Consider the following 26,603-nt stretch of genomic DNA (forward strand, 5'->3'; position numbering starts at 1 on the left):
TCTCAATGTTTCAGTCTCCCACACTACTTCAGTCGGTGAAATAAGCGAGGAACCGGGTCATCCGCAGGGCTGTTCACCAAAGGCTCATGTCATCCAGGCCATTCTCGGAGGTAGCAAAGCGCCTGTCTGAAAACCCACCGCTTGCGAAGAGCCATAGTTTGAATTGTAGACCGCGCACTCCGACAGAACCCCGACCACCTTGTAAAGAAAAGAAAGACATAAGAGAAGAAAAATAAGCTACTTCGTGGACAAACTGCAAGAAGTCTCCTGGGTCTGCAAAAATGGCTGGTGCTATCTCTCCTCACTCTTCCCTTCATGCAGATATGCTGTATTCAAGCAATTGGAAAGATGCAGAGTTCTCTGAGACCATATTTAGCAATACAGCATTGCCACAGGCTTTTTGGTCCAATGAATCTATGCCAACCATGCTGTCCTCCCAACTAGACCAATTTTCTTTTAAATCTTTCCCCCCCCCACCCTAAATCTCTGCCCATAGTTTTGATCTGCTATACAAAGACTGACAAACAATTAACTAATGTGCAAGAAATGACAAACAATAATAAATAGAGAGAGAAAGATAAATATGAAAAAGTCTGCAGATACTGGAAATCCAAAGCAACAAACACAGATGCTGGAGGAACTCAACTCAGCAGGTCAGGCGGCATCAATGGAAAAGAGTAACCAGTCAACATTTCAGGCTGAGACCCTTCTTCATGACTGGAAAGGAAGGGGGAAGACACCAAAATAAAAAGGATGGGAAAGAGGGATAGCTAGAAGGTGATAGGTGAAGCCAAGTAGGTGGTAAAGGTAAAGGGCTGGGGAAGAAGGAATCTGATAGGAGAGGAGAGCTAACCTTAGGAGAAAGGGAAGGAGGAGGGGACCCGGGGGAAGTGATAGGCAGGTGAGAAAGTTGTTAATTAAATAAAACTGAGAACATGAGTTGTAGAGTCCTTCAAAGTGAAACTTGAAGGTGGGTGGTTGTGGAATCAGTTCAGTGTCAAGGTGAGTGAAGTTATCCATGCTGGTTCCGGAGTGGATGAGAACGTGGAGAGAACAGCTTGCAGGAACAGATAGTGGGGGAAGAGGATTGCATTGTGAGCAGCAGACGCAAAGAGCCGATGGCCTCCTTTTTATGTTGTGTGGAAAACGATGAAATAATTGAATGCAAGGCCCAAAATTTCAGGCATCCGCTACCCACTCCATTTGGCCATCACCCACTCCTCCCTCTGGTACCCTCTCCCTACTGTTACCATCCGACCTCTGTATCTCTCTTACATTTGATTCCATTATCTGCAGCCCTTTGCCACCAGCCTCTGTCGCTACTTCCACTCTCCTCCTTCATCTGCCTATCACCCATCAAGATCTGGATCCATCCAATGCTTGCCAACTCTTGCTCCATCCATTTCCCTCACCTTTTTATACCGGCTATCTCCATTATGTCTTTATTCATAGTCATACTTTATTAATTCCAGTTGCTCCATAAATAATAAATAGTAATAGAACCATAAATAGTTAAATAGTAATATATAAATTATGCCAGGAAATAAGGCCAGGACCAGCCTATTGGCTCAGGGTGTCTGACCCTCCAAGGGAGGAGTTGTAAAGTTTGATGGCCACAAGCAGGAATGACTTCCTATGACACTCTGTGTTGCATCTCAGTGGAATAAGTCTCTGGCTGAATGTACTCCTGTGCCCAACCAGTCCATTATGTAGGTGATGGGAGACATTGTCCAAGATGGCATGCAACTTGGACAGCATCCTCTTTTCAGACACCACTGTCAGAGAGTCCAGTTCCATCCCCACAACATCACTGGCCTTACGAATGAGTTTGTTGATTCTGTTGGTGTCTGCTACCCTCAGCCTGCTGCCCCAGCACACAACAGCAAACATGATGGCACTGGCCACCACAGACTCGTAGAACATCCTTAGCATCGTCCAGCAGATGTTAAAGGACCTCAGTCTCCTCAGGAAATAGAGACGGCTCTGACCCTTCTTGTAGACAGCCTCAGTGTTCTTTGACCAGTCCAGTTTATTGTCAATTCATACCCCCAGGTATTTGTAATCCACCACCATGTCCACACTGACCCCCTGGATGGAAACAGGGGTCACCGATACCTTAGCTCTCCTCAGGTCTACCGCCAGCTCCTTTAAATCCATGTGAAGGGTCTTAAGCCAAAATGTCGCCTGTCTATCTCCCTCCATCAGTAAACACAAAATACTCTGCAGATGCTGGGGTCAAAGCAACACTCACAACAAGCTGGAGGAACTCAGCAGGTCGGGCAGCATCCATGGAAACGATCAGTCAACATTTCAGGCCGGAACCCTTTGTCAGGACTGAAGAGGGAAGGGGCAGAGGCCCTATAAGGAAGGTGGGGGGATGGTGGGAAGGAGAAGGCTGGTAGGTTCCAGGTGAAAAACCAGTAAGGGGAAAGATAAAGGGGTGGGGAAGGGGAAGCAGGGAGGTGATAGGCGGGAAAGGTGAAGAAGGAATAGGAGAAAACACAATGGGTAGTAGAAGGAGGTGGAACCATGAGGGAGGTGATAGGCAGCTGGGGGAGGGGGCAGAGTGAAATAGGGATAGGGGAAGGGAGAGGGAGGGAATTACTGGAAGTTGGAGAATTCTATGTTACCAAGGGGCTGGAGACTGCTTCGTCGAGCACCTCCACTCCATCCGCCACAACAGACAGGATCTCCGGGTTACCACCCACTTCAACTCTGCTTCCCATTCCCATTCAGATATGTCCATACATGGCCTCCTCTACTGCCATGATGAGGCTAAACTCAGGTTGGAGGAGCAACACCTCATGTACCGTCTAGGTAGTCTCCAGCCCCTTGGTATGAACATTGAATTCTCCAACTTCTGGTAATTCCCTCCCCCTCCCTTCCCCCACCCCAGTTTCACTCTGCTCCCTCCCCCAGCTGCCTACTACCTCCCTCATGGTTCCACCTCCTTCTACTACCCATTGTGCTTCCCCCTATTCCTTCTTCACCTTTCCTGCCTCTCCCCTCCCTGCTTCCCCTCCCCCACCCCTTTATCTTTCCCCTTTCTGGTTTTTCACCAGGAACCTACCAGCCTTCTCCTTCCCACCCTCCCCCCCCACCTTCTTTATAGGGCCTCTGCCCCTTCCCTCTACAGTCCTGATGAAGGGTTCCGGCCTGAAACGTTGACTGATCGTTTCCATGGATGCTGCCCGACCTGCTGAGTTCCTCCAGCGTGTTGTGAGTGTTGCTTCCCTCCATCAGTGCTGCCTGAGCCAGAGCTCCCCCCAACAGCTCAGTTTTTGCTTTGTGTCAGTCCACTGGCAAACAGCAGCAGGAGAATCCTCCATTGTTATTGGTGATCTCTGAGGTTCTACAAGAGCAGACTCAATGAATTCTGTCTCTGCAGAATGGGTGCAGTCTGGGTCTAAGCAACCTCTGCCTAGTAGATAAAGACCGTCAGTGCCATCGCATGCAACCCTCCAAAACTCTGAAAGTCATAATGGTGACACGAAGGGGCTGCTGATGCTGGTGTTTGCAGCAACAAACAATCTGCTGAAGAGCTCAGGGGATCAAGCAGCATCTGTTGGGTGGATGGGGGAGGGGGAGCAGGAACTGTTGATGTTTTGGGTTGAAACCCTGCAACAGCACTTGGTGGGGAGTGATGTCACCTCGGGCTCCTGCCTCACCACAGTGGATGTTTCCAGTAGGAGCAGAGTCCCTGATCCAAAGACACAGCCACAAAATAGAGGAAAGTTCCTTTTGAACTGAGGTGAGGAGGAATTTCTCAGCCAGACGTTGGTGAATCTGTAAAAATCATTGCCACGAGAGAACTATGAAGACCAAATCTTTGAGTCTACTTAAGACTAAGATTGATAGGCTCTTGATTGGTAAGGGTGTTAAAGGTTATGGCGAGAAGACAGGAGAATGGAGTTAAAAATAATCAGCTCGATGGACTTGATCTTTAATTCTGCTCCTGTACCTTATGGTCATTCTCCAACTTCTCTTCATAATTCCTCAGTTTTACTGTTTCAGAGGACCCGTCCTTGGGCCCAGCAGGCAGGCACAATTACAAAGAAAGTACAGCAGTGTCTCCTAGGAGTTTACGAAGGTTTGGCATAACATCGAAATCTTTAACAAACTTCTATAGATGTGTAGTGGAGAGTATATTGACAGGCTGCATCACATCCTGGTATGGAAACACCAATGCCCTTGAATGGAAAATCCCACAAAAAGCAATGGAAACAGCCCAGTCCATCATGGGTAAAGCCCTCCCCAGCATTGGGCATGTCTATGCAGAGCATTGGTGCAGGAAAGCCGCATCCATCATCAGAGACCCCACCACCCAGGACACGCTCTCTTCTCACTGCTGCTGTCAGGAAGAAGGTACAAGAGCCTCAGGACTCGCACCACCATGTTCTGGAACAGTTGTTACCTCCCAACCATCAGAGTCTTGAACCAAAGGGGATAACTTCACCCAACTTCACTTGCTCCATCTCTGAAATGTTCCCACAGCCTATGGACTCACTTACAAGGACTCTTCATCTCATATTCTGGATATTTATTGCTTATTTATTTCCTTATTGTTATTATTGATATCTTTATTTGCACAGTTTGTTATCTTTTCACACTTTTCACAGATGCTGCTCGACCCGCTAAGGTTTGTCAAACAGATTGGTGCTGTCAGAGTCATGCATTTCCGTTAGATCTGCCACCAGTGGGCATAGCATTGAAAGCTAATAAAGTAATAACTTGTTTACAATAGAAAGTAAAGTTCAACCCAAATTTACACAAACTCTCGAACCAAATGATTAAGGGGGCAAAGGTTTCTGCTTGTTTTGTTAACTTCGAGGATGGCGGACAGCGTTAGAAGTCCATGGAGTTTTCTCTTCCTCTGGGCTCTGTACCCACAGCCCCTGCCCTGCTATGGTGAGTTCTCTGCCCATGAATGGCAGCTCATTTTCTTAAGCCAAGGTTTAATGAGACACAGCTATATTATGTCTGGGTAGCCTCCAACTTGATGGCATGATGACATTTCTCGAACTTCTGGTAATTGTCTGTCCCCCTTTACCATTCCCCATTCCTGTTTTCCCCTCTCACTTTATCTCCTTACCTGCCCATCACCTCTCTCTGGATTGGAGGATTTTGGCTATTGGTAGAGGTCGGACACACTTGAGTTATCTCTCTGGAATGGCAAAGGCTGGTGAAAGACTTGATAATTTTATAAATGTCCAAATTAATCCCACCTGCCTGAAAGTGATCCCCGTTACCATAAGAACCCTTGTATAATTGGTCATCCACATCATTGCATTGGGCTTCCTCCAAATGATCTAGTACATCATTGTTAGGGGTCTTCCTGTGGTTAGCCATCCACGTCACCCTATGAGATCTTCCTGTGATTGGTTCTGCACATCACTGTGTGGTGCCTTTCAAAGTTCAAAATAAATTTATTATCAACGTACATATATGTCACTATATACTACCTGAGTTCTCCGCATGCATTCCTCAGACAACTTTTCAAATAGTGCATGATAGCATTTCTGGGCTTTGGGTGTTTCACCTCCTACTGAAAATCTTTGTTCTCTTCCCAGTGACACCAGCCTCCCACCTAAATAACGTTTTAAGCATCATTGAGGAGCTGGAAGGGCAGGACCCCACGATGAACATTCTCAAAGTTACAGAATTTCTACGCGACCTTCAAACATCTGACCAGGATTTCCGACGCTTTCTCCTTGGGGGGACCTCAGACCCCGTCGTCTTGCCACAGCCCTTGAATCACACCAGCCTCTCCTTCCTCGAGGAGGTGCTGAATCATGGTGCCGGCCCTCTGACCGAGACAGGGGTGGTCCTCACTCCAGATGGGACGACGGTCGCTGTGGGGAATCTTGTCGCCGGAATTGAAGCCGGGCTGAAGAGAGGGGTGAACCAGTCATGGTCAGGTGTGGCTGGGCCCTTCTCTGCTCCGGTTGACAGCCTCTGTGCCCTGACACTGGCCAAGGACCTGGGACTGGCATTCTTGTTCCACCATATGAACGAGAACGAAGAGTTGCTCGGACCAGATGGATGTTGGGACGATGTGGACTGTCCTCGGGTTTTCACCAGGTCTGGCCCCTGGACCCCCGCTACCAATGCTCTGATCAATGGCGGCATGGATGGCTTCATCCTGGGAAACCTGCTCCCTGTGCTGCAGACCCCACTGCCCAAACTCAGTGTCTTGCTGAGGGATTACTATGGCCAAGTTCCCAGCCTCCTGCGCCAAAAGGCAAGTAGACGGCGGAAAAATTTTGAGGCCACCTTTGACCCTGGTAATTTCACCAGTCAAGTCTTAAGTGCAGTCTCCATCTTGGACCACATACGGAACAATTCAGTCCTCCAGCACCTCGACCTCAACACCTTCAGAGAGATATCTGAGCAAGGACTGCAGCAGTTTTATCACAGCTATCTCGGTAAGGGACTGATGGCTATGACCGTCAGTGAGCAGACCGTGCTGATACACAGTAATATGACAGCTGAACACACATTTTTTATTCTGCCTGGGTAGTCTACAAACCAATGGCAGGAACATTCAGCTGCTCAGTTTCAGGTAACCTACTCCTCTCTGTCTCTTTCCTCTCTCCTTGTGATCTACCCAGATCTTCCTACACCCATCCCACTCCCCATATCACTCTGTTTCTTTCCCCTCCTCCACTCACTCCAACTGCCCATCGCCCACATACTCCACCCACTCGTTCCCCTTGTCCCACTATTCCCATCTTCCCTCCCCACCTCACTTATTTTGTTCCATGATTCACCTTCTTCTCCTCTCCAATTCCATCATCTGCAACCCTTTCAACTCCACCTACCACCTCCTCGGCTCCGTCACTACAGTGGTGCTAGAAAGTTTGTGAATCCTATAAATATCCTCTGTTTCTGCTTAAATATGATCTAAAACGTGATCAGATCTTCACCTAAGTCCTAAAACTAGATAAAGAGAACCCAATTAAATAAATAACACAAAAATCATACTTGTTCATTTATTTATTTAAAAAAATGATCCAATATTACATGTATTTCTTGGGAAAAGTATGTGAACCTCTGAGGTAAAGCCTTCTACAAAAGCTACTTGGAATCAGGTGCTCCAATCAATGAGATGAGATTTGAGTGTGGGTTGTAGAGGTGCTCTGCCCTATAAAAAAGAAACACAAAGTCAGATTACTGACAGAGACTGCTCTTCTCAAGAAAGATCTGTTTATGTGCACCATGTCTCAATCAAAACAACTTTTAGAGGACCTTAGAAGATGTGTTGTAGACATGCATGAAGCTGGAAAAGGCTACAAAGGCATTTCTGATGACCTCAGTATTCATCAGTCCACAGTAAGAGAAATTGCCTACAAATGGAGGAAACTCAGTATTGTTGCTGCTCTCCCTGGGAGTGGGCATTCTTCAAAGATCACACCAAGAGCACAATGTGCAATGCTGAAAGAGGTGAGAAAGAACCCAACAGTAACAGCAAAGGACCTGGAGAAATCTTCTAGAACTTCCTGAAGGCTCTGTTCATGTGTCCACTATAAGAAAAACACTGAACAAGAATGGTGTTCATGGAAGGACACCACGATGGAAACCACTGTTCTCCAAAAAACAAACATTGCTGCATGTCTCAAGTTTGCAAATCAGAATCAGGTTTATCATCACCAGCATGTCATGAAATTTGTTAACTTAGCAGCAGCAGTTCAGTGCAATCACCTGGGTGTTCTACAATGCTTCTGGGACAATGTTCTGCGGACAGATGAGACAGAAGTTGAACTTTTTGGCAGAAATGTACATTGCTATGTTTGAAGGTAAAAGGTCACTGCACACCAACACCATAAACCTCATCCCAACTGCGAAGCATGGTGGAAGAAGCATCATGGTTTGGGGCTACTTTGCTCCCTCAGGGTTTGGACAGCTTGCAATCACTGAGGAAACAATGAATTCAAAATTGTTTCAAGGCATTTTACAGGAGAATGTCAGGGTAGCAGTCTGTCACCTGAAGCTTAATAGGATTTGGATAATGCAACAAGACAATGATCCAAAAGACAAGAGTAAATCAACAACAGATTGGTTTAAAAAGAAGGAAATTTGTGTTTTGGGTTCGTGGTTTTAAGATCCTGACCTGATTCCTACAGGAATGTTGTGGAAGGACTAGAAGCAGGTAGCTCATTCAAGGAAGCCACCCAACATCCCACAGTTCAAGCGGTTTTGTCAGGAGGAATGGCCTAAAATTCCTCCAGGCCGATGTGCAGGACTGTTTAACAGTTACCGAATACGTTTGGTTGAAGTTATTGTTGTACAAGGGGATCACACCAGTTAATGAAAGCAAAGGTTCACATACTTTTTTCCAACAAATACATGTAATATTGGATCATTTTTCTCAATAAATAAATGAACAAGTATAATGTTTTTTGTGTTATTTATTTAATTGGGCTCTGTTTATCTAGTTTTAGGACTTAGGTGCAGATTTGATCACATTTTAGGTCATATTTATTTAGAAATAGAGAAAATTGTACGGGGTTCACAAACCTTCTAGCACCACTGTACCTCCATTCTCCCTGCCTCTACCCTGTCACTCCTCCTCACCCGAATCCACCTATCACCTCCCAGCCTCTATCACTACTTCCATTCTCCCTGCCTCTACCCTGTCACTCCTCCTCACCCGAATCCACCTATCACCTCCCAGCCTCTATCACTACTTCCATTCTCCCTGCCTCTACCCTGTCACTCCTCCTCACCCGAATCCACCTATCACCTCCCAGCCTCTATCACTACCTCCATTCTCCCTGCCTCTACCCTGTCACTCCTCCTCACCCGAATCCACCTATCACCTCCCAGCCTCTATCACTACCTCCATTCTCCCTGCCTCTACCCTGTCACTCCTCCTCACCCGAATCCACCTATCACCTCCCAGCCTCTATCACTACTTCCATTCTCCCTGCCTCTACCCTGTCACTCCTCCTCACCCGAATCCACCTATCACCTCCCAGCCTCTATCACTACTTCCATTCTCCCTGCCTCTAACCTGTCACTCCTCCTCACCCGGATCCACCTATCACCTCCCAGCCTCTATCACTACTTCCATTCTCCCTGCCTCTACCCTGTCACTCCTCCTCACCCGAATCCACCTATCACCTCCCAGCCTCTATCACTACTTCCATTCTCCCTGCCTCTACCCTGTCACTCCTCCTCACCCGAATCCACCTATCACCTCCCAGCCTCTATCACTACCTCCATTCTCCCTGCCTCTACCCTGTCACTCCTCCTCACCCGAATCCACCTATCACCTCCCAGCCTCTATCACTACTTCCATTCTCCCTGCCTCTACCCTGTCACTCCTCCTCACCCGAATCCACCTATCACCTCCCAGCCTCTATCACTACTTCCATTCTCCCTGCCTCTACCCTGTCACTCCTCCTCACCCGAATCCACCTATCACCTCCCAGCCTCTATCACTACTTCCATTCTCCCTGCCTCTACCCTGTCACTCCTCCTCACCCGAATCCACCTATCACCTCCCAGCCTCTATCACTACTTCCATTCTCCCTGCCTCTACCCTGTCACTCCTCCTCACCCGAATCCACCTATCACCTCCCAGCCTCTATCACTACCTCCATTCTCCCTGCCTCTACCCTGTCACTCCTCCTCACCCGAATCCACCTATCACCTCCCAGCCTCTATCACTACCTCCATTCTCCCTGCCTCTACCCTGTCACTCCTCCTCACCCGAATCCACCTATCACCTCCCAGCCTCTATCACTACTTCCATTCTCCCTGCCTCTATCCTGTCACTCCTCCTCACCCGAATCCACCTATCACCTCCCAGCCTCTATCACTACTTCCATTCTCCCTGCCTCTACCCTGTCACTCCTCCTCACCCGAATCCACCTATCACCTCCCAGCCTCTATCACTACTTCCATTCTTCCTCCACCTGCATATCACTCCACCTCACCCGAATCCACCTATCACCTCCCAGCCTCTATCACTACTTCCATTCTTCCTTCCATCTGCCTATCACCTCCCAGCCTCTATCACTACTTCCATTCTCCCTGCCTCTACCCTGTCACTCCTCCTCACCCGAATCCACCTATCACCTCCTAGACTATGTCATCATTTCCACTCTCCTTCCATCTGCCTATCACCTCCCAGCCTCTATCACTACTTCCATTCTTCCTCCACCTGCATATCACTCCACCTCACCCGGATCCACCTATCACCTACTAGCTCTTGCCCTCACTACCTCCCCTCACCTCCTTATACCGGCTTTCTCCCCTCTGTCTCTCAGTTCAAGTGAAGGGTGTCGATCCCAAATGGTAAATGTCCATTTCCCTCCATGGAATGCAACCTTAAGACTGGTGTTTGAATTTATGAGAGACATACATTCGATGGATGGTTTTGCTCCCCAGAGTTGGGAAGTCTAAAACTGGGGGCCATAGATTCAGGTGATAGGGGAACATTTTCAAAAGGACCTAAGGGAAAACATATTCACGCAGACGGTGGTGGATCAGAGGAAGCGTTTGAGATGGGCGCAATTAAGGAGCACTTAGATTGCATGGAGGGGTGGGACTTGGAGGGAAATGGGCTGAACACAGGAAATTGGAACTAGCTGGGTGGATGCCATGTTCAGCAGGGATTTTTTGGGCCGAAGGGCCTGTATCGATGTTCTATTGTTCTCAGGCTCTGTGCTGCCTGATGCAACGGTTTCCTCTCGCAGGCTGGTTTTTCTTGTTTCAGACTCCAGCATATATGACTAATTTTGTTTTACTTTTATTTCTTTAAGTTATGTGGGCTTTACAGGCTAATCCAACATTCAATTGTCTATCTCTAATGAACATTGAGGAGTACGGGCCAAATAGGGGAGATGGTACGAGCTAGTGAGTGCCTGGAATTTGCTGTCAGAGGAAGTGGTTGAGGTGGGTTCAAGTGGGACATTTGGATAGGTACGTGGAAGGGTTATGGGAAACTGAGCTATGTCGGGAGGAGCTGTGGTTGACGTGCACCTGGTGGGCTGAAGGACTTGTTTCTGTGCTGCGCGACTCTAAGATTCTAGGGAGCTTCCGTGCGAATTTGTTTCTTCCAGAGTGCCCAGCCATTATACCCCGATGCATGTGGGCTGCCAAGCCCTACAGGGGCGAGCCCAAGATGCTGGAGCTGCCCCTGCGCTTCGTCTTCATTCACCACACCTTCGGGCCCAGCCAGCCTTGCATGACCTTCCGGGACTGTGCGGCAGACATGAGGAGCATGCAGCGTTTCCACCAGGATGACCGGCAGTGGGACGACATTGGGTACAGGTAAGGAGACAAACCGTGCCACCACGCCCCCCCCCTCCCCACCGCTGTTTGCATCTGGGGTGGGGAAATGAAGAAAAATATACATATTTGACCCATTGCACTTGTGCCTGTTGAGAATAATAGCCAGGACAATAGAAAATACAAGAAGGATTCAGCTGGTCAAGTGCCATCTCTGGAGCGAGAAACCAGTCAAGTTCAAGCACGTTTAACTAATAAAGTGATCAGTAATTGTAAGTGTAGTCATGGGAAACAATGGGAGAGCTGTTTAGCTGAAGCTGGAGAATTCAGTGTTCATTCCAGAAAGCTGTAAAGCACGAAGGCAGCAGATAAGAAGCTGTACTTGACATTGAGCGAACTGCTTACAGACAGGTCTGAATGAAAGTGGGATTGGGAATTAAAGTGCCAGAAGCAGGACGCTCAGGACCATTCCGTAGGCTGAGTGCCGGTGAGTTATTTAATTAATTTATTTATTTAGAGATACAGCACTGCAACAGGCCATGAGTCCATAAGATATAGGAGCAGAAAAGGCCATTTGGCCCATTGAGTCTGCTCTGCCATTCAGTCATGGGCTGATCCAATTCTTCCAGTCATCCCCACTCCCCTGCCTTCTCCTTTGATGCCCTGGCTAATCAAGAACCTATCTATCTCTCCCTTAAATACACCCAAGACTTGGCCTCCACAGCCGCTCATGGAAAAAATTCCACAGATTTATCACCCTCTGGCTAAAGTTGTTTCTCCACATCTCTGTTCTAAATGGATGTCCTTCAATCCTGAAGTTGTGCCCTCTTGTCTTAGACTCTCCTAGCATGGGGAATAACTTTGCCATATCTAATCTGTTCAGGCCTTTTAACATTCAGAATGTTTCTGTGAGATCCCCCCCCATTCTCTGAACTCCAGGGAATACAGCCCAAGAGCTGCCAGGCATTCCTCGTGGTAACCCTTTCATTACTGGAGTCATTCTTATGAATCTTCTCTGAACCCTCTCCAATGTCAGTATAAAATAAGGAGCACAAAACTGCACACAATACTCCCAAGTGTGGTCTCACGAGTACCTTGTAGAGCCTCAACATCACATCCCTGCTCTTATATTCTATACCTCTAGAAATGACTGCCAACATTGCATTCGCCTTCTTCACCAATGACACAACCTGGAGGCTAACCTTTAGGGTATCCTGCACAAGGACTCCCAAGTCCCTTTGCATCTCTGCATTTTGAATTCTCTCCCCATCTAAGTAATAGTCTACCCGTTTATTTCTTCCACCAAAGTGCATGACCATACACTTTCCAACATTGTATTTCATTTGCCACTTCTTTGCCCATTCCCCTAAATTATCCAAGTCTCTCTGCAGGCTCTCTGTTTCCTCAACACTACCTGCTCCTCCACCTATCTTTGTATCATCAGCAACTTTAGCAACAAATCCATTAATCCCATTGTACAAATCATTGACACACACTGTAAAAAGCAGCAGTCCCAACACCGACCCCTGTGGAACTCCACTGGTATCCGTCAGCCAGCCAGAATAGGATCCCTTTATTCCCACTCTCTGTTTTCTGCTGATCAGCCAATGCTCCACCCATGCTAGTAACTTCCCTGTAATTCCATGAGCTCTTATCTTGCTAAGCACCCTCATGTGCAGCACCTTGTCAAAGGCCTTCTGAAAATCCAAGTACACCCCATATACTGCATCTCCTTTGTCTATCCTGCTTGTAATTTCCTCAGAAAGTTTCAGTAGGTTAGTCAGGCAGGATTTTCCTTTCAGGAAACTATGCTGGCTTTGGCCTATCTTGTCATGTGCCTCCAGGTACTGCATAATCTCATCCCTAACAATCAATTCCAACAACTTCCCAACCACTGATGTCAGGCTAACAGGTCTATAGTTTCCTTTCTGCTGCCTCCCACCCTTCTTAAATAGCGGAAATAGCGGAGTAACATTTGCAATTTTCCAATCATCCGGTACAATGTCAGAATCTATCGATTCTTGAAAGATCATTGTTAATGCCTCCGCAATCTCTCCAGCTACTTCCTTCAGAATCCGAGGGTGCATTCCATCAGGTCCAGGAGATTTATCCACCCTCAGACTATTAAGCTTCCTGAGCACCTTCTCAGTCATAATTTTCACTGCACATACTTCACTTCCTTGACACTCTGAATGTCCAGTATACTGCAGATGTCTTTCACTGTGAAGACTGATGCAAAATACGCATTCAGTTCCTCTGCCATCTCTGTATCCCTCATTACAATATCTCCAGAGTCACTTTCTACTGGTCCTATATCTATCCTCAACTCTCTTGTACCCTTTATATACTTAAAAAAACTTTTAGTATCTTCTTTGATATTAGTCACCAGCTTCCTTTCATAATTTATCTTTTCTTTCCTAATGACCTTCTTCGTTTCCTTCCGCAAGTTTTTTAAAATTTCCCAATCCTCTATCTTCCACTAGCTTTGGCTTCCTTGTGTGCCCTCTCTTTTACTTTTACTTTGGCTCTGACTTCGCTTGTCAGCCATGGTAGTGTCCTTCTTCCATTCGAAAATTTCTTCTTATTTGGAATATATCTGTCTTGCACTTCCCTCATTTTTTGCAAAAACTCCAACCATTGCTGCTCTACTGTCCTTCCTGCTAGTGTCCCTTTCCAGTCAACCTTGGCCAGTTCCCCTCTCATACCCCTGTAATTTCCTTTATTCCACTGTCATTAAGTTTCTCATTCTCAAATTTCAATGTGAACTCGATCATATTGTGATCATTGATCCCTAAGGGTTCCTTAACCTTAAGCTCTCTTATCTCCTCCAGATCATTGCACACCACCCAATCCAGCACAGTCGATCCCCTAGAGGACTCAACAACAAGCTGTTCTAAAAAGCTATCCCTTAGACATTCTACAAATTCTCTCTCTTGAGGTCCAGTACTGGCCTGGTTTTCCCAATCTATTTTCATGTTAAAATCCCCAACGAATACCATGACATTGCCCTTCTGACATGCCTTTTCTTTCTCCTGCTGTAAATTGTAATCCACATCTCGGCTGCTGTTTGGAGGCCTGTATACAACTGCCATTAGGGTCCTTTTACCCTTGCCATTTCTTAACTCAACCTATAGAGACTCTACACCATCCGATCCTGTGTCATCCTTTTCTAATGATTTAATATTATTTCTTATACACAGGGCCACACCACCCCTTCTGCCTACTAACCTATCTTTCCGATACACTGTATATCCTTGGACATTCAGCTCCCAATGGCAGCCATCCTTCAGCCAAGTATCAGAGATGGCCACAACGTCATACTTGGCAACTTCAAGATTCTGTAGCTGAATTTCAAGATCGTCCATTTTACTTCTTATGCTGTGCGCATTCAAATACAACACTTTCAGTCCAGCATTTGCTGCTTTCTGTTTTAACTGCACCACACCTCTATTGCCCTGTAACTCATCCCACTGGCTGTGATTATGTCTCATCTCCTGCCTGTCCTTTCTATAACCTCTGTTGCACGCTGTCTTCTGAGGGATGATCATACTAAATACTGAGCTCAAGTCGACAAATGGCATCCTGGCATATGAGACACCATTTTCCAGGTGGGACAAGACTGAGTGGAGTCCAGAGGCTGTGGCATCATCAGTGTCCGGTTTGAGCAATAAGTGAATTGGAAAGGATCCAATGTGGTGGGAAGATGCGATGTTTTGTGATCCACAGCCAGCTGCTCAAAGCACTTCATTATAGTTGAGGTCAGTGCTGCTGGACAGTAGTGACGGAGAAAGGTTACTGTTGCCCTGTTGGGCGCTGGGATAATGGTGGCTTCCTTGAAGCCTGGGAGGACAGTGGACTGTGCCAGAGGGATGTTGAAGATGTCAGTTGGAACCCTAGTTAGCTGGGCTGCACGGTCCCTCAGCTCCCAAGCAGGTGTGCCATCAGGCCCTGTATCTGGAATGAATTGACCCTCCTAGGGTCTTCCTCACATCAGCTGCAGCCAGACAGAGTGCCTTCCCCCCCCAGGGAGTCTTCCTCGTCTGCACGTCATTCCATGCTTCAAAATGGCACTATCGTTGACACACAGGGCGGACTTGTAGTCCTTCAGGGTCTGAATGCCCTGCCACCTGTGCGTCATATCGCTGATGTCACGGAAATGGCCGTATATCCCCTGTGAATAATCCCATTTCACCTTTCTGATGGCACAGGAAAGCATGGTTCTTGCTGAACTGAGAGCTGTCTTATCCCCCAGTTTGAAAGCAGCACTCCAACCTTTCAGTCATGCCCGGACCTCTGCGGTCAGCTGTGGGCTCTGATTTGTCCTCACGTAGACGTATTTAATAACGGTGATGTCCTCGGTGCAGCTCCATGTAGCCAATCACTCACCTCGTATATTCATCGACGTTAGTGTGATGCTCACAGGTGGCTACCTCCCTGAACACGAACCGGTCTGTGTTTTCAAAAGCTGCGAATGCTGTAATGCTGAGTTTTCTCCTTCTGGCTTGGTCTCGATCTCCCTTTGAACTGGTTCAACGTGTTGAATTAGTGGTCTGGTATGCAGGAATTACTGTAACAGTCAGGGACTCTGAGGTGGGGACGGGGAGCAGCTTTGTCTGTGCCAAAGATTTTGGTATAAACCAAATCTAATGTGTTCTCACCTCTGACAGAAAGGTCAACAGGCTGATAGAATTTAGGCAGGACGGTTTTTAGGTTGAAGTCACCAGCAACAATAAAGAAGCTGTTGGGGTGTGTGGTTTGGAGCTCACACAGCACTTCCCCAGTGACTGTACGGGGAGGGGGGGATATATACTGGCACATTGCAATGGCACTGAGCCCCCGTGGTAAACTGCAGAGCCCACAGTTCACTGTTAAGAACACTACCAGAGTTGAACAGTGGGTCGTCACTACTGAAGCGTTCACACACCAGTGTTGATTAGCGCAGATACTCTCACCTCTACCTCAGAGACTGCAGGAATCCTGTCGGCTCAAAAAGAGAAGAGACCCTTGAGATGATGGCTGCTTCAGGGCTGGTATCCTGGAGCCATGTTTCCGTCAGGATGAGCACGCAGCTGTGCTTCATCTCACTGATCCAGTCTCAGACACGGCTAATCTAGTGATCAAATGTTTGTAAGCAGAATCAACAGGAGAGCTGGATGCAGGGTTTTGCCTTTCGACTTGCATGAATACCAGCACATTTCCCTCACTTCTGTTTCCTTGTGCCTCCTTTCCTCGGGTGGTTGCCGTAAGTGACGACGCAGCCTGACCTGGAGCTCATCTGCTATCCAACGAGTCACGAGCAAGGGAGACTCACAGTACCTGGTGTTCTTAGTATCCAGCAGTGTCTTGTGATCATAGGAAAGGTGTTAAGGGTGAATAATTGACACCATTAGTTGGAGCTGCTGCATCTGGATGCACTGCCATCTCGCAGGACTGTTTGTTCCACAACGTGAATACCCAGTCTGCATCAGGGTTCTCTCTGTAGAGGAGGCCTTCGGGTTCGGGTGGACAGGGGTGCGAGGGACCGGAGACAAAGTAGAGTGAGTGAATTGATGCTTCATCTAGAAGGATTGTTTGGGAAGTACAGTAGATCCATGGTCCAATCAAAAAAAACCTGCAACCATGGCTGATCAATTTCAGTTTATTTGTAAAGAGTGCTTCAAACACATTTAACATTTAGCTTTCTAATCCTTTGACCATTTCCTTTATACTGCCTGGGTACTGACTTCTTGGCTAAGAGAATCTGTTCTTTCCTGTTATATTATCTCGGGCTATTGGATATGGTAGAGTGGCATCGTTAGTAGAGCCAGTATCTTGTGTTGCCAGAGACCCAGGTTCAATCCTGACTTCCAGTACCTTCTGTGTGGAGTTTACAAGTTCTCCCCATGATTGTGTGGATTTCCAGCTTCCTTCCATATCCCAAGTATGTGCAGGTTGAAAGGTTAATTGAGCACTGTAAACTGCCCCAGTACAGGTTAATGGGAAAACAATATGTGTAAGGATAGAGAGGAGAAATAAGGTTTGATCCCTGTGGTCTGGAATGGATTCAATGGGCTGAATGGCCTCCTTCCGTGTGATCATATGAATAAGGTGGTGTGTTTAACAGCAAAACATTCTAAGACACTTCCCAGGAATATAATCAAAGACAGAGATATTGGAGATGGTAACTGACACAGATGGAGGTTTTCTGAAATGCACAATGAACAGAGAGTTTTAGGAGGATGTTCCAGAGTTTTCGGACATGGAGACTTGGTCATTGCCGGTGGAGCAATTAAATCCAGGCAAGAACAAGGGACAGAGTGAGAGAAATGTGGAACTTGTGATTATGGGGCTGCAGGCTCCTGCTTGGCACCTACCACAGTTTATGTGAAAAAAGAAGTTCCCTTACATATCTCTCGTAAATGTTCCCCCTCTCACCATGACCTCTAGTACTCAACAATCCCCCCAGTAAAAAGATGCTATCCACTCTATCAATGCCACTATCCACCCTCTCAATACCACTACCCTCTCAATGCCACTATCCACCCTCTCAATGCCACTATCTACCCTCTCAATGCCACTACCCTCTCAATGCCACTATCCACCCTCTCAATGCCACTATCTACCCTCTCAATGCCACTACCCTCTCAATGCCACTATCCACCCTCTCAATGCCACTATCTACCCTCTCAATGCCACTGTCTACTTGTGTTACTATTCTTTCTATGACACTATCTACTCTATGCAGAATTAGGAGTGAGACTGGGGAAGGTTGAAGCTTGTTAGGAGGAGTTGAGACTTGGGTGGAGAAGAGCCTGGGGAAGGCACAAAGGAGAGAGAAGAGAAGAACAGATGTAGGGGTTGATGTGAAGTGACCATAGAGAGATTTAATGATAAGGACTGGATAATTATAGCTAAGCTATCGTGTTATCAGGAGATGATGTGAGCACAGGGCTGGCGGGACATGCTACAGATTAGGGCAAACCTGTTAGGTTTACGGACTGTAGTTACCACGGTGTGAGACCCCTGTGCTAATTCCTGCTATGTCCTGTGCAGCTTTGTGGCCGGCTCTGATGGATACCTGTACGAGGGCCGGGGCTGGCACTGGGTAGGAGCCCACACCAAAGGCCAGAACTTCAAGGGTTATGGGGTGAGCTTCATTGGTAATTACACCTCTACACTCCCGGACCAAGCCTCGTTGCAGCTGGTGAAAGAAAGTTTCACGAAGTGCGCTGTTGCAGGCAAGAAGTTAGTGGGTGATTACGTGATCCAGGGACACCGACAATACAGAGAGACCACTTGTCCTGGGGAAGCTCTCTACAATGAAATAAGGAGCTGGGAAGCCTTCAAGGTAAGAGTGTTTCCATGGGGAATGCCAGGCTTTTTAATGGTAATGGTTGGACAATGACTGTGATATTGAGTACCAATCTGGACCATTTTATTTGTGTGTTGGTTTAACATTTGGATTTATGTCACTGACCCATTTACACGTTCTCTCATGTAACACCCTATCGAACACGTAAGGATTGATTTGGTGTTTCCTGATGTTCTGCTTTACACTGAAACCCAGAATACCCAAAGTTTCCACATGTACAACCTTTCAGTGCGCTGGATGAACTCAGCAGGTCGGGCAGCATCAGTCAGAAACAATGAGTCACCGTTTCGGGCCTGAACCCTTCGTCAGGACTGAAGAATGGAAGATGGGGAAGGATTCCGCCTCCTTCTTCTACTACCCATTGTTTTCAGGGCTATGACGTCAATGCTTCCTCTCCCCCACCCCTTTGTCTTTCAAATTACTGGTCTTTCAACGGAAGCTACAAGCATTCTTCAAATCCTTCCCCATCTTTCATTCTTCAGTCCTGACGAAGGGTTCAGGCCCGAAATGTCGACTCATTGTTTCTGACTGATGCTGCCCGACCTGCTGAGTTCATCCAGCGTACTGAAAGTGTTGCTTTGATCACAGCATCTGCAGATTATTTTGTGTTTACATGTACAACCTTCCTGTCAGCACTTTTAATTCCACACACTTCTCCAACCTCCTCCACCCACCAATCCAGGTAGAGAAGCAGGATTTTTTGGGTGGCACAGAAGAGAATTTACCTCAGATTACTGGCTGGAATCACAAGAACCTCCAACGCTGAGACTTGCTGACCTGAGGTTCACCAGCTCTCGTGCCTCCTGCCCACCAGACCTCAGACACAAGGACTCATTGACCTAGGGTTCACCAGCCCTCGTTCCCCTTGTCCGCACAGACCTCAGACCCAGGGACTCGCTGACCTGGGGTGTTCACCAGCCCTCGTGCCTCCTGTCCGCACAGACCTCAGACCCGGGGACTCACTGACCTGGTTCTACACTAATCCCACTTTATTCTTCTCTACTTTCCCATTAACTTCGCCAGATTCGTCGACAGGCTAGAGGAAATTTGCAGTGGTTAATTAACCTACCAACTTGCACAATTTTGGCCTCACCACTGCCCCAGTTTCTGTTCTTGTACCACAATGAGTCAGACTGCTAATGGCATCGTTTCACAGTGTAGTAATACTTGCTATGCTGGTTTCATGGTGACCTCTACAACTTTGTAGAACGTACATCTACGAGCATTGTAAGAAGGAGCAGGAGCAGGCGTGAACAACACAGCTCCTTCCAGCATGCTCCACCATTCGTATTGGATCTGATCTTGGCCCCAGCACTCACCTGCCCACTGCCCATACCCTTGACTTGCCCGTAGCCCAAAAATGCATCTCACAATAGAATTATTTAATGAAGGTGAATGAGACCGTAGGTCATAAACACAAGAGATTCTGCAGATGCTGAAAATCCAGAGCAACGCACGCAAAATGCTGGAGAGACGCAGCAGGTCATGCAGCCCCTGTGGAGAGGTTTAAAGAGCCAATGTTTCAGGCTGCAACCCTTCATCTGGACTGGAAAGGAAAGGGGAAGGTGGCAGAATAAGAATATGGGGGAGGGGAAGGAGTACAAGGTAGAAGAGAAGAATACCAGGTACTCTTTAAGGTAGAGATAAATATGTTTTTGAAAGATCAGGAAATTGAGGGTGTTGAGGAACAACATAGATCCCATGATCCTATGGAATGGTGGGGCAGGGGTAATGGGCTGAATGGCCTATTCTTGCTCCTGTTTCCTTGTGCTGTTCTAGAGGCCTAGATTCCTCCTTCCAGGAGAAACATCGTCTCAGCGTCCACTCTGGTAACCATCCTCAGCATCTTGTCTTTCAGTCAGATCTTCTCTGAGTGTCCTGAATCTTATTAGTATAGGCCCAGTCTGCACACCCCTTTCCTTAGTAAAAGGTTACTTTATCCCAGCAATCATCTTTGCTGCACTTCCTCCAAGCCAAGTATACCCCTTCTTAAAGAAAGACATTAGCTGGGCGCAGTAGAGACACAAGAGAGTCTGCGGATGCTCGAAATCTTAAGCAACACACACAAACTGTTGGAGGACTCAGGAGGTCAGACAGCAGCTACCTCACCCTTCGCCAGGACTGCAAAGGCAAGGGAGCGGAAGCCGGAATAAGGTGGAGGGGAAGGGAAGGAGTACGAACTGGCAGGTGAGCAGGTGGGGGGAAGATGATTGAGTGGGGGAGGAGGGAATATGTGAGAAGATGGATTGTGATGGTGTATGAGGTAAAGGACTGAAGAAGAAGGAATCTAATAGGAGAGGACAGTGGGCCACGGAATAAAGGGAAGGCGGTGGGAAACCAGAGGGAAATAATGGGCACTTCCTGAGGGTGGAGGAGAAGAGAAAGGGTAGGAGGGTAGCCAGAATGGAGAATGCAAAGAGGGGTGGGGGAGAGCAAAGATGAGTGATTACCTGAGGTTAGAAAAATCAATGTTCATGCAATCTTCAGGTTTTGGATAATCTTACCATAGTTTTGGACATTTGAAACAAGCTGTCACATTTTCCATACTCTATCCTCGTTCAAAGCCAGCATCCCATTTGTTTTCCCAATGACACTGTATGTGCGTGCTCACCCTGTGTCAGGCTGTGATTGATACCAGTGGTCAATCCTTTACCAGCCTGGATCCCTGACTCTGGCTTCAGGCTGTCCGCAAGGGCCTCATGGAATTTGTGCAAGATGGTGTCAATTTGGCTGCCTGACTATTTTCCTCGCTTATTCTATTTTATTTTCTTAAGATGCAGAAAGATTTCTGAAAATGGGTGTTTGATGATCTTGACCTGGAATGTCAACTCTTTATTCCTCTCCATGGATGCTGCCTGACCTGCTAAGTACCTCCAGGATTTTGTGTGTGTTACTCTCTGGATTTCCATCATCTCTTGTGTTTGATTATCAGTGTGGACTCAGCTGAAGAACCTGTTTAAGAGAACTTTTAAGGAGATCATTTAACGCATCAGTCCTATGATAGGTCCTACATCTCTCTGAGTACCCCATTTATTTACCAGTAACCTACTCTCACTCACCCATCACCTCCAGTCCGATTCTCCCACTACCCATCTACACCAGAGCCAATAAATCATTCTAATATCATTGAGACATGGGAGGAAACCAGAGAAATTGGACGAAACCCATGCTGTCACAGGAGAGCATGCAAACTCCACACGCACAGCGCCAGAGGTGAGGCGCCATGAGTCATTGGCTCTACCGGCTGTGCCGCATCGTTAACCAGGAAGAAACCCGGTGTGTTGTTGGTAGAAATGCTAGTAGGCTGGCACACAGAATGTGGGGGTGGGGGAGGACAGGGGAAGGTGGGGGGGTGGGTGGTGGAGGTATAAATAGCTTTAATTCTGACCCTGTTATCTCCATGTTCCACATTAGGAGGTTGAAGCCACCACACCAACTGACAAGATGTAACCATTGAAATTTAATGCATTGAGTGAAGATCACAGATGGAGACCATGGGCTCCACATCCATCAATAAACATCCTCAACTCTCCACTATGACTTGGCTCAGTGATTTCTTTGGGGCCTGTTTGCCATATTGAAGCTTCAAACTCCAATGCTTACTGCTTTCACTGAGGTTCAGGTGGGGCTTTGAATCTCTGGCAGGCTTCTGACTGTACAGGGAGGGAATGACACCAAGGCTGACACAGATAATTCTCCTGGTCTGGTGCCCTGAAGTGCAGACATCCCACCCTGCAAAAACTCATTTCAGGGAGGTAGCATCATCAATTTGCAGGAGACTTCTGGGAGAGGTGGGATGTTTGCAATAGAGTAGCTCCTTAGCAGCTAGCCAGCTAGTTTAAATAACGTTAGCTATGCTAATGAACGAATGGCACCTGTTAAACTCACCTCAACATGTCTTTTACAGTCTTAACCCACCATGGGCAATAGAAAAGTCACTGTTGCAAACAGTGCAGCGAGAAACACTGTCATTATTTTGAGCCCTATTAAGCAGGGGTACACTTTAGGGTAGTCTGGGGTGACATACATTTTATATTTTCTTTTTTTGGAACACTCTGCTACTCTGACTTTTTTTGGAACTCTCTCGCTCTCTCTTGTTCCTGGTCGCTCCCTCTCGCGGTCACTCTCACTCACGCTTGCTTTCTTGCTCTTGCGCTCGCTCTCTCGCTCTTCCTCGCGTGTTCTCTCATGCTCGCTCTCAAAAAAAATCAATTTCCGGGACACTGTATACAATTTGCGGGCATCAGGAAGCCACTATTAATATGCGGGAGACTCCCAGAAGTTCCGGGAGAGGTGGGATGTCTGGAAGTGGGTCAAGTCATGGTCTCCCCTCACACCCAAACTTCAGGCCTTCCTGTGGTCAAAAGTTAACCCCAGTGATCCCTGAAGATTATGTTGGCAGAAGTGGATGGAAGGATTTTAATGACTGCCCCCTGCTGCTTTCCCAAGAGGAAGACAAACATAGTTCAGAGTTGACAGTCAAAACAAGTTTTATTTCAGAACACCAGTAAGGGTCATGGGTCTCTGGGCCTAGCAAATTGAAGCAAGCCTGAGGCAAAGTTACAGCTTCTGTTGGGAGCTTTGGAGATGGGACAGTCAGTTCATTCATTTTTATCTGTAACATATGAACTGTTGGCACAGGAGATATTCAGGTGTGTCTCCCGTTTGAAATACTACTCAGCTTGGAATGTTCCTCCCTTCCCTGAAATTGCCAAATCAAGAGTCCTTGGATCTGGAGATTTGTGTGGATGAAGGAAATTTCCAGCCTCACTGTGTTGGGGATCACAAACAGCAAACGGGAAGGAACAGTACAAAATGGCTTGTAAATTACAACCCAGAATCAGGCCATTCAAACCAACTAGAGTTTTGGCTCTGCATAAATCCACTCCCACCCCTTCTCCTTTCTCCCCCAGGTGTAGATCCAACTTCTCCATTGTATCCATTCCATTTGTCTCAAACGTTCCTCAAGGGAATGAGTTACACATTCCCACCTCTCAGAGGGTGAAGAATTTAGCCCAGAAACTGCACCCATTTTATGGTCATTTCTGTGCATTAAGTGTCCGGGAAAATCATTTTCCTTCCCAGTAAAAGTGGCGGGAGGAAATTGGCCGGGGGCTTCTGGATATGATTCATCTTAAGTCAAGCACTATTTTCTTAGTTTCACGCAGTCCCGCTGATCCCAGAAAGCCACCAATTCCACCATACTCCATACCAGCACACTTTGTCAATGTCCTCAATCCTCAGACCACTTCGTGCCTTCCTAATATGAAATTTTCTTTGATATTCACAATGGATGACAGGAATTTTTCAACAGATGGAAGCAACCTGGAAAATCATGTTTTACTCTGGGGAAAAAGGATCAAATTTCAAATTTCACATTTTAACAAAACATGGGAAGAAACTCAAAATACAATTCAGTTTCTAGCCAAGGAGGACCTTAATTTACTGTCTACGACAGAGGGTCCATACCTTTTCCTAGCAGTTCCATTCCCCATCTTGTTTCCCTTCAATCATTTACGCATTCCCATCAGCACCTTTTAATCTTTTGTCATTTTCCTCCACTGGGGCATTTTGTAGAAGACAACTAAACCATCAGCACATGTTTGAGATCTGGGAGGAAGCTCAAGCACCTAACAGAAACCCATGTAGTCACAGGGAGAAGTGGGCAAAGCCCACATGGACTGCACCGGATATCAGGGTTGAGCACCGGTCACTGGGGCTGTGAGAGGGAACAGTTCTACTGGAAGCACAAGCACAGTAGTCCTAGTGAGACATCTCCAGCAACCCAGGTTCAATTCTGATATCTGGTGCTGTCTGCGTAGAGTTGGCATGCTTTCCCTGTGACAGCATACCAAAGATTTGTTGGTTAGCTAATTGGCTGACTACACTAAATTGCTCCTAGTGTAGGTGAGTGACAAGTGAATAAAATTGGATCTGCTGAAGGAACTCAATGGGTCAGGGGGCACCTTTGACAGGAAATGGACAGTCAATGTCTTGAGTCGAAAGCCTTTATTTAGGCTGAAAGAGGGGAGATGGCATGAATAGAAAAGGTGGGGAAAAGGGACGGAGCAAGAGCTGGCAGGTGATGGGTGGATCATGTGAGAGAAGTGATAGACAATGGAGGAGGGGAGAGTGGAAACAGTGACAGGGGATGGAGGCAACAGAGGGCTGAAGATGGTAGGATCTGACAGGAGAGGAAGACAAGATATGAAATGAAATAAGGGCCTTGGGGAAGGCAGATGGGAACAGTGGAGAGAGGGTGACCCAGTGGGAGGAGTGTATGGGTGATGGGCAGTTGGGAACAGTGGAGACAGGGTACCCAGTAGGAGGAGTGTATGGATGGTGGGCAGATGGGAACAGTGGGGGGAGGGTGTAAATGGTCATGTGTGAGAGAATAGATTGCAAGTAAGAGAGAGGGAGTGAGATTGAAAGGATTTTTCGGCTGGCAATCGGTGTGGATTTAGTGGTGTGAATGGCCTCTTTCTGTGTCATATTAAGTAATAATACCTATCCGCTTCTTTGATTGATAAAAGGGTTAAGAGGCTTTAGGAAAAGAAATCAGTCATGAGTGAATGGTGGAGCTGAATAGACGGACTGAATGGCCTACTCTTTCTGTGATTTCTGTTGTGTGGCATCATTCCCTTCCAGAACTGATCAAAGACCCACCTTTTTAATGTTGGGTTTGCTAATGAAATGATCCTGGGTGAGAGGACCATTAAAGCACCTCAATGAATCATAAGACGTAGGAGCAGAATAAGACCATTTGGCCCATTGAGTCTGCTCTGCCATTCAATCTTGGCTGATCCTTTTTTCTCCTCCTTAGTCCCACTCCTCAGCTTTCTCCCCGTAACCTTTGATGGCGTGTCCAATCAAGAACTAATCAAGATCTGCCTTAAATACACCTAATGACCTGGCCTCTACAGATGCCTGTGGTAATAAATTTCACAAATTCACCACCCTCTGGCTAAAGAAATTTCTCCGCATGTCTATTTTAAATAGATGCCCCTCTATCCTGAAGCTGTGCCCCCTTGTCCTAGACTCCCCCACCATGGGAAATATCCTTTCCACATCTACTCTGTCTAAGCCTTTCAACATTCAAAAGATTTCAATAAGATCCCTTCTCATCCTTTTAAATTCCAGCGTGTACAGGTTCAGAGACATCAAATATTCCTCGTATGATAACTCTTTCATTCCCAGAATCACCCTTGTGAACCTCCTCTGAACCCTCTCCAATGCCAGCACATCTTTTCTCCGATGACCAGCCCAAAACTGTTCACAATACTCAAGATGAGGCCTCACCAGTGCCTTATAAAGCCCCAGCATCACATCCCTGCTCTTATATTCTAGACCTCTTGAAATGAAGGCTAACATTACATTTGCCTTCCTCACCCCCAACTCTACCTGCAAGTTAACCTTTAGGGTGCTCTGTACAAGGACTCCCAAGTTCCATTGCATCTCAGATTTTTGGATTTTTAGTCTGCACATTTATTTCTACTACAAAAGTGCATAACCATGCATTTTCCAACACTGTATTTCATTTGTCGCACTCCTGCACATTCTCCTAATCTGTCTAAGTCCTTCTGCATCATACCTGTTTCCTCAACACTACCTGTCCCTCCACCAATCTTCGCATCATCTGCAAATTTAGCAACAAAGCCATCTATTCCATCATCTAAATCATTTATATACAGCATAAAAAGAAGTGGTCCCAATACTGACCCCTGCAGAACACCACTAGTCACTGGCAGCCAACCAGAAAAGGATCCTTTTATTCCCACTCACCACCTCCCACCAATCAGCCAATGCTCGAATCATGCCAGAAACTTCCATGCAATACCATAGGCTCTTATCTTGGTATGCAGTCTTATGTGTGGCACCTTGTCAAAGGCTTTTTGAGAGTCCAAATATAGAACATCGATTTCATCCTCTGTATCTATCCTATGTGTAATCTCCTCAAAGAATTCCAACAGGTTTGTCAAGAAAGATTTTCCCTTAAAGAAACAACGCTGACTTT

The 26,603-nt window shown here is 46.8% G+C and overlaps 1 protein-coding gene and 1 long non-coding RNA gene across 2 annotated transcripts in view; one reads left to right on the plus strand and one right to left on the minus strand.

The window, feature by feature from the left end:
- Positions 1 to 4,797: 4,797 nt before the first annotated feature.
- Positions 4,798 to 22,126, plus strand: LOC134339449 (N-acetylmuramoyl-L-alanine amidase-like). The gene is made up of 5 exons (XM_063035970.1): positions 4,798 to 4,908; positions 5,571 to 6,425; positions 11,070 to 11,280; positions 18,271 to 18,565; positions 22,004 to 22,126. Exons 1-5 carry the CDS (start codon positions 4,833 to 4,835, stop codon positions 22,037 to 22,039), a joined length of 1,473 nt encoding a protein of 490 aa, XP_062892040.1. The 5' UTR covers positions 4,798 to 4,832; the 3' UTR covers positions 22,040 to 22,126.
- LOC134339450 (uncharacterized) overlaps positions 6,440 to 26,603 on the minus strand; it is a 33,657-nt gene continuing 13,493 nt past the window's right edge. Inside the window, exon 3 of the long non-coding RNA XR_010016400.1 lies at positions 6,440 to 7,144. This is a non-coding gene — a long non-coding RNA (uncharacterized LOC134339450). The remainder of the gene's footprint in view (positions 7,145 to 26,603) is intronic.

Source organism: Mobula hypostoma, chromosome 29 (genome assembly GCF_963921235.1).
Source record: "Mobula hypostoma chromosome 29, sMobHyp1.1, whole genome shotgun sequence".
NCBI classification, from domain to species: domain Eukaryota; kingdom Metazoa; phylum Chordata; class Chondrichthyes; order Myliobatiformes; family Myliobatidae; genus Mobula; species Mobula hypostoma.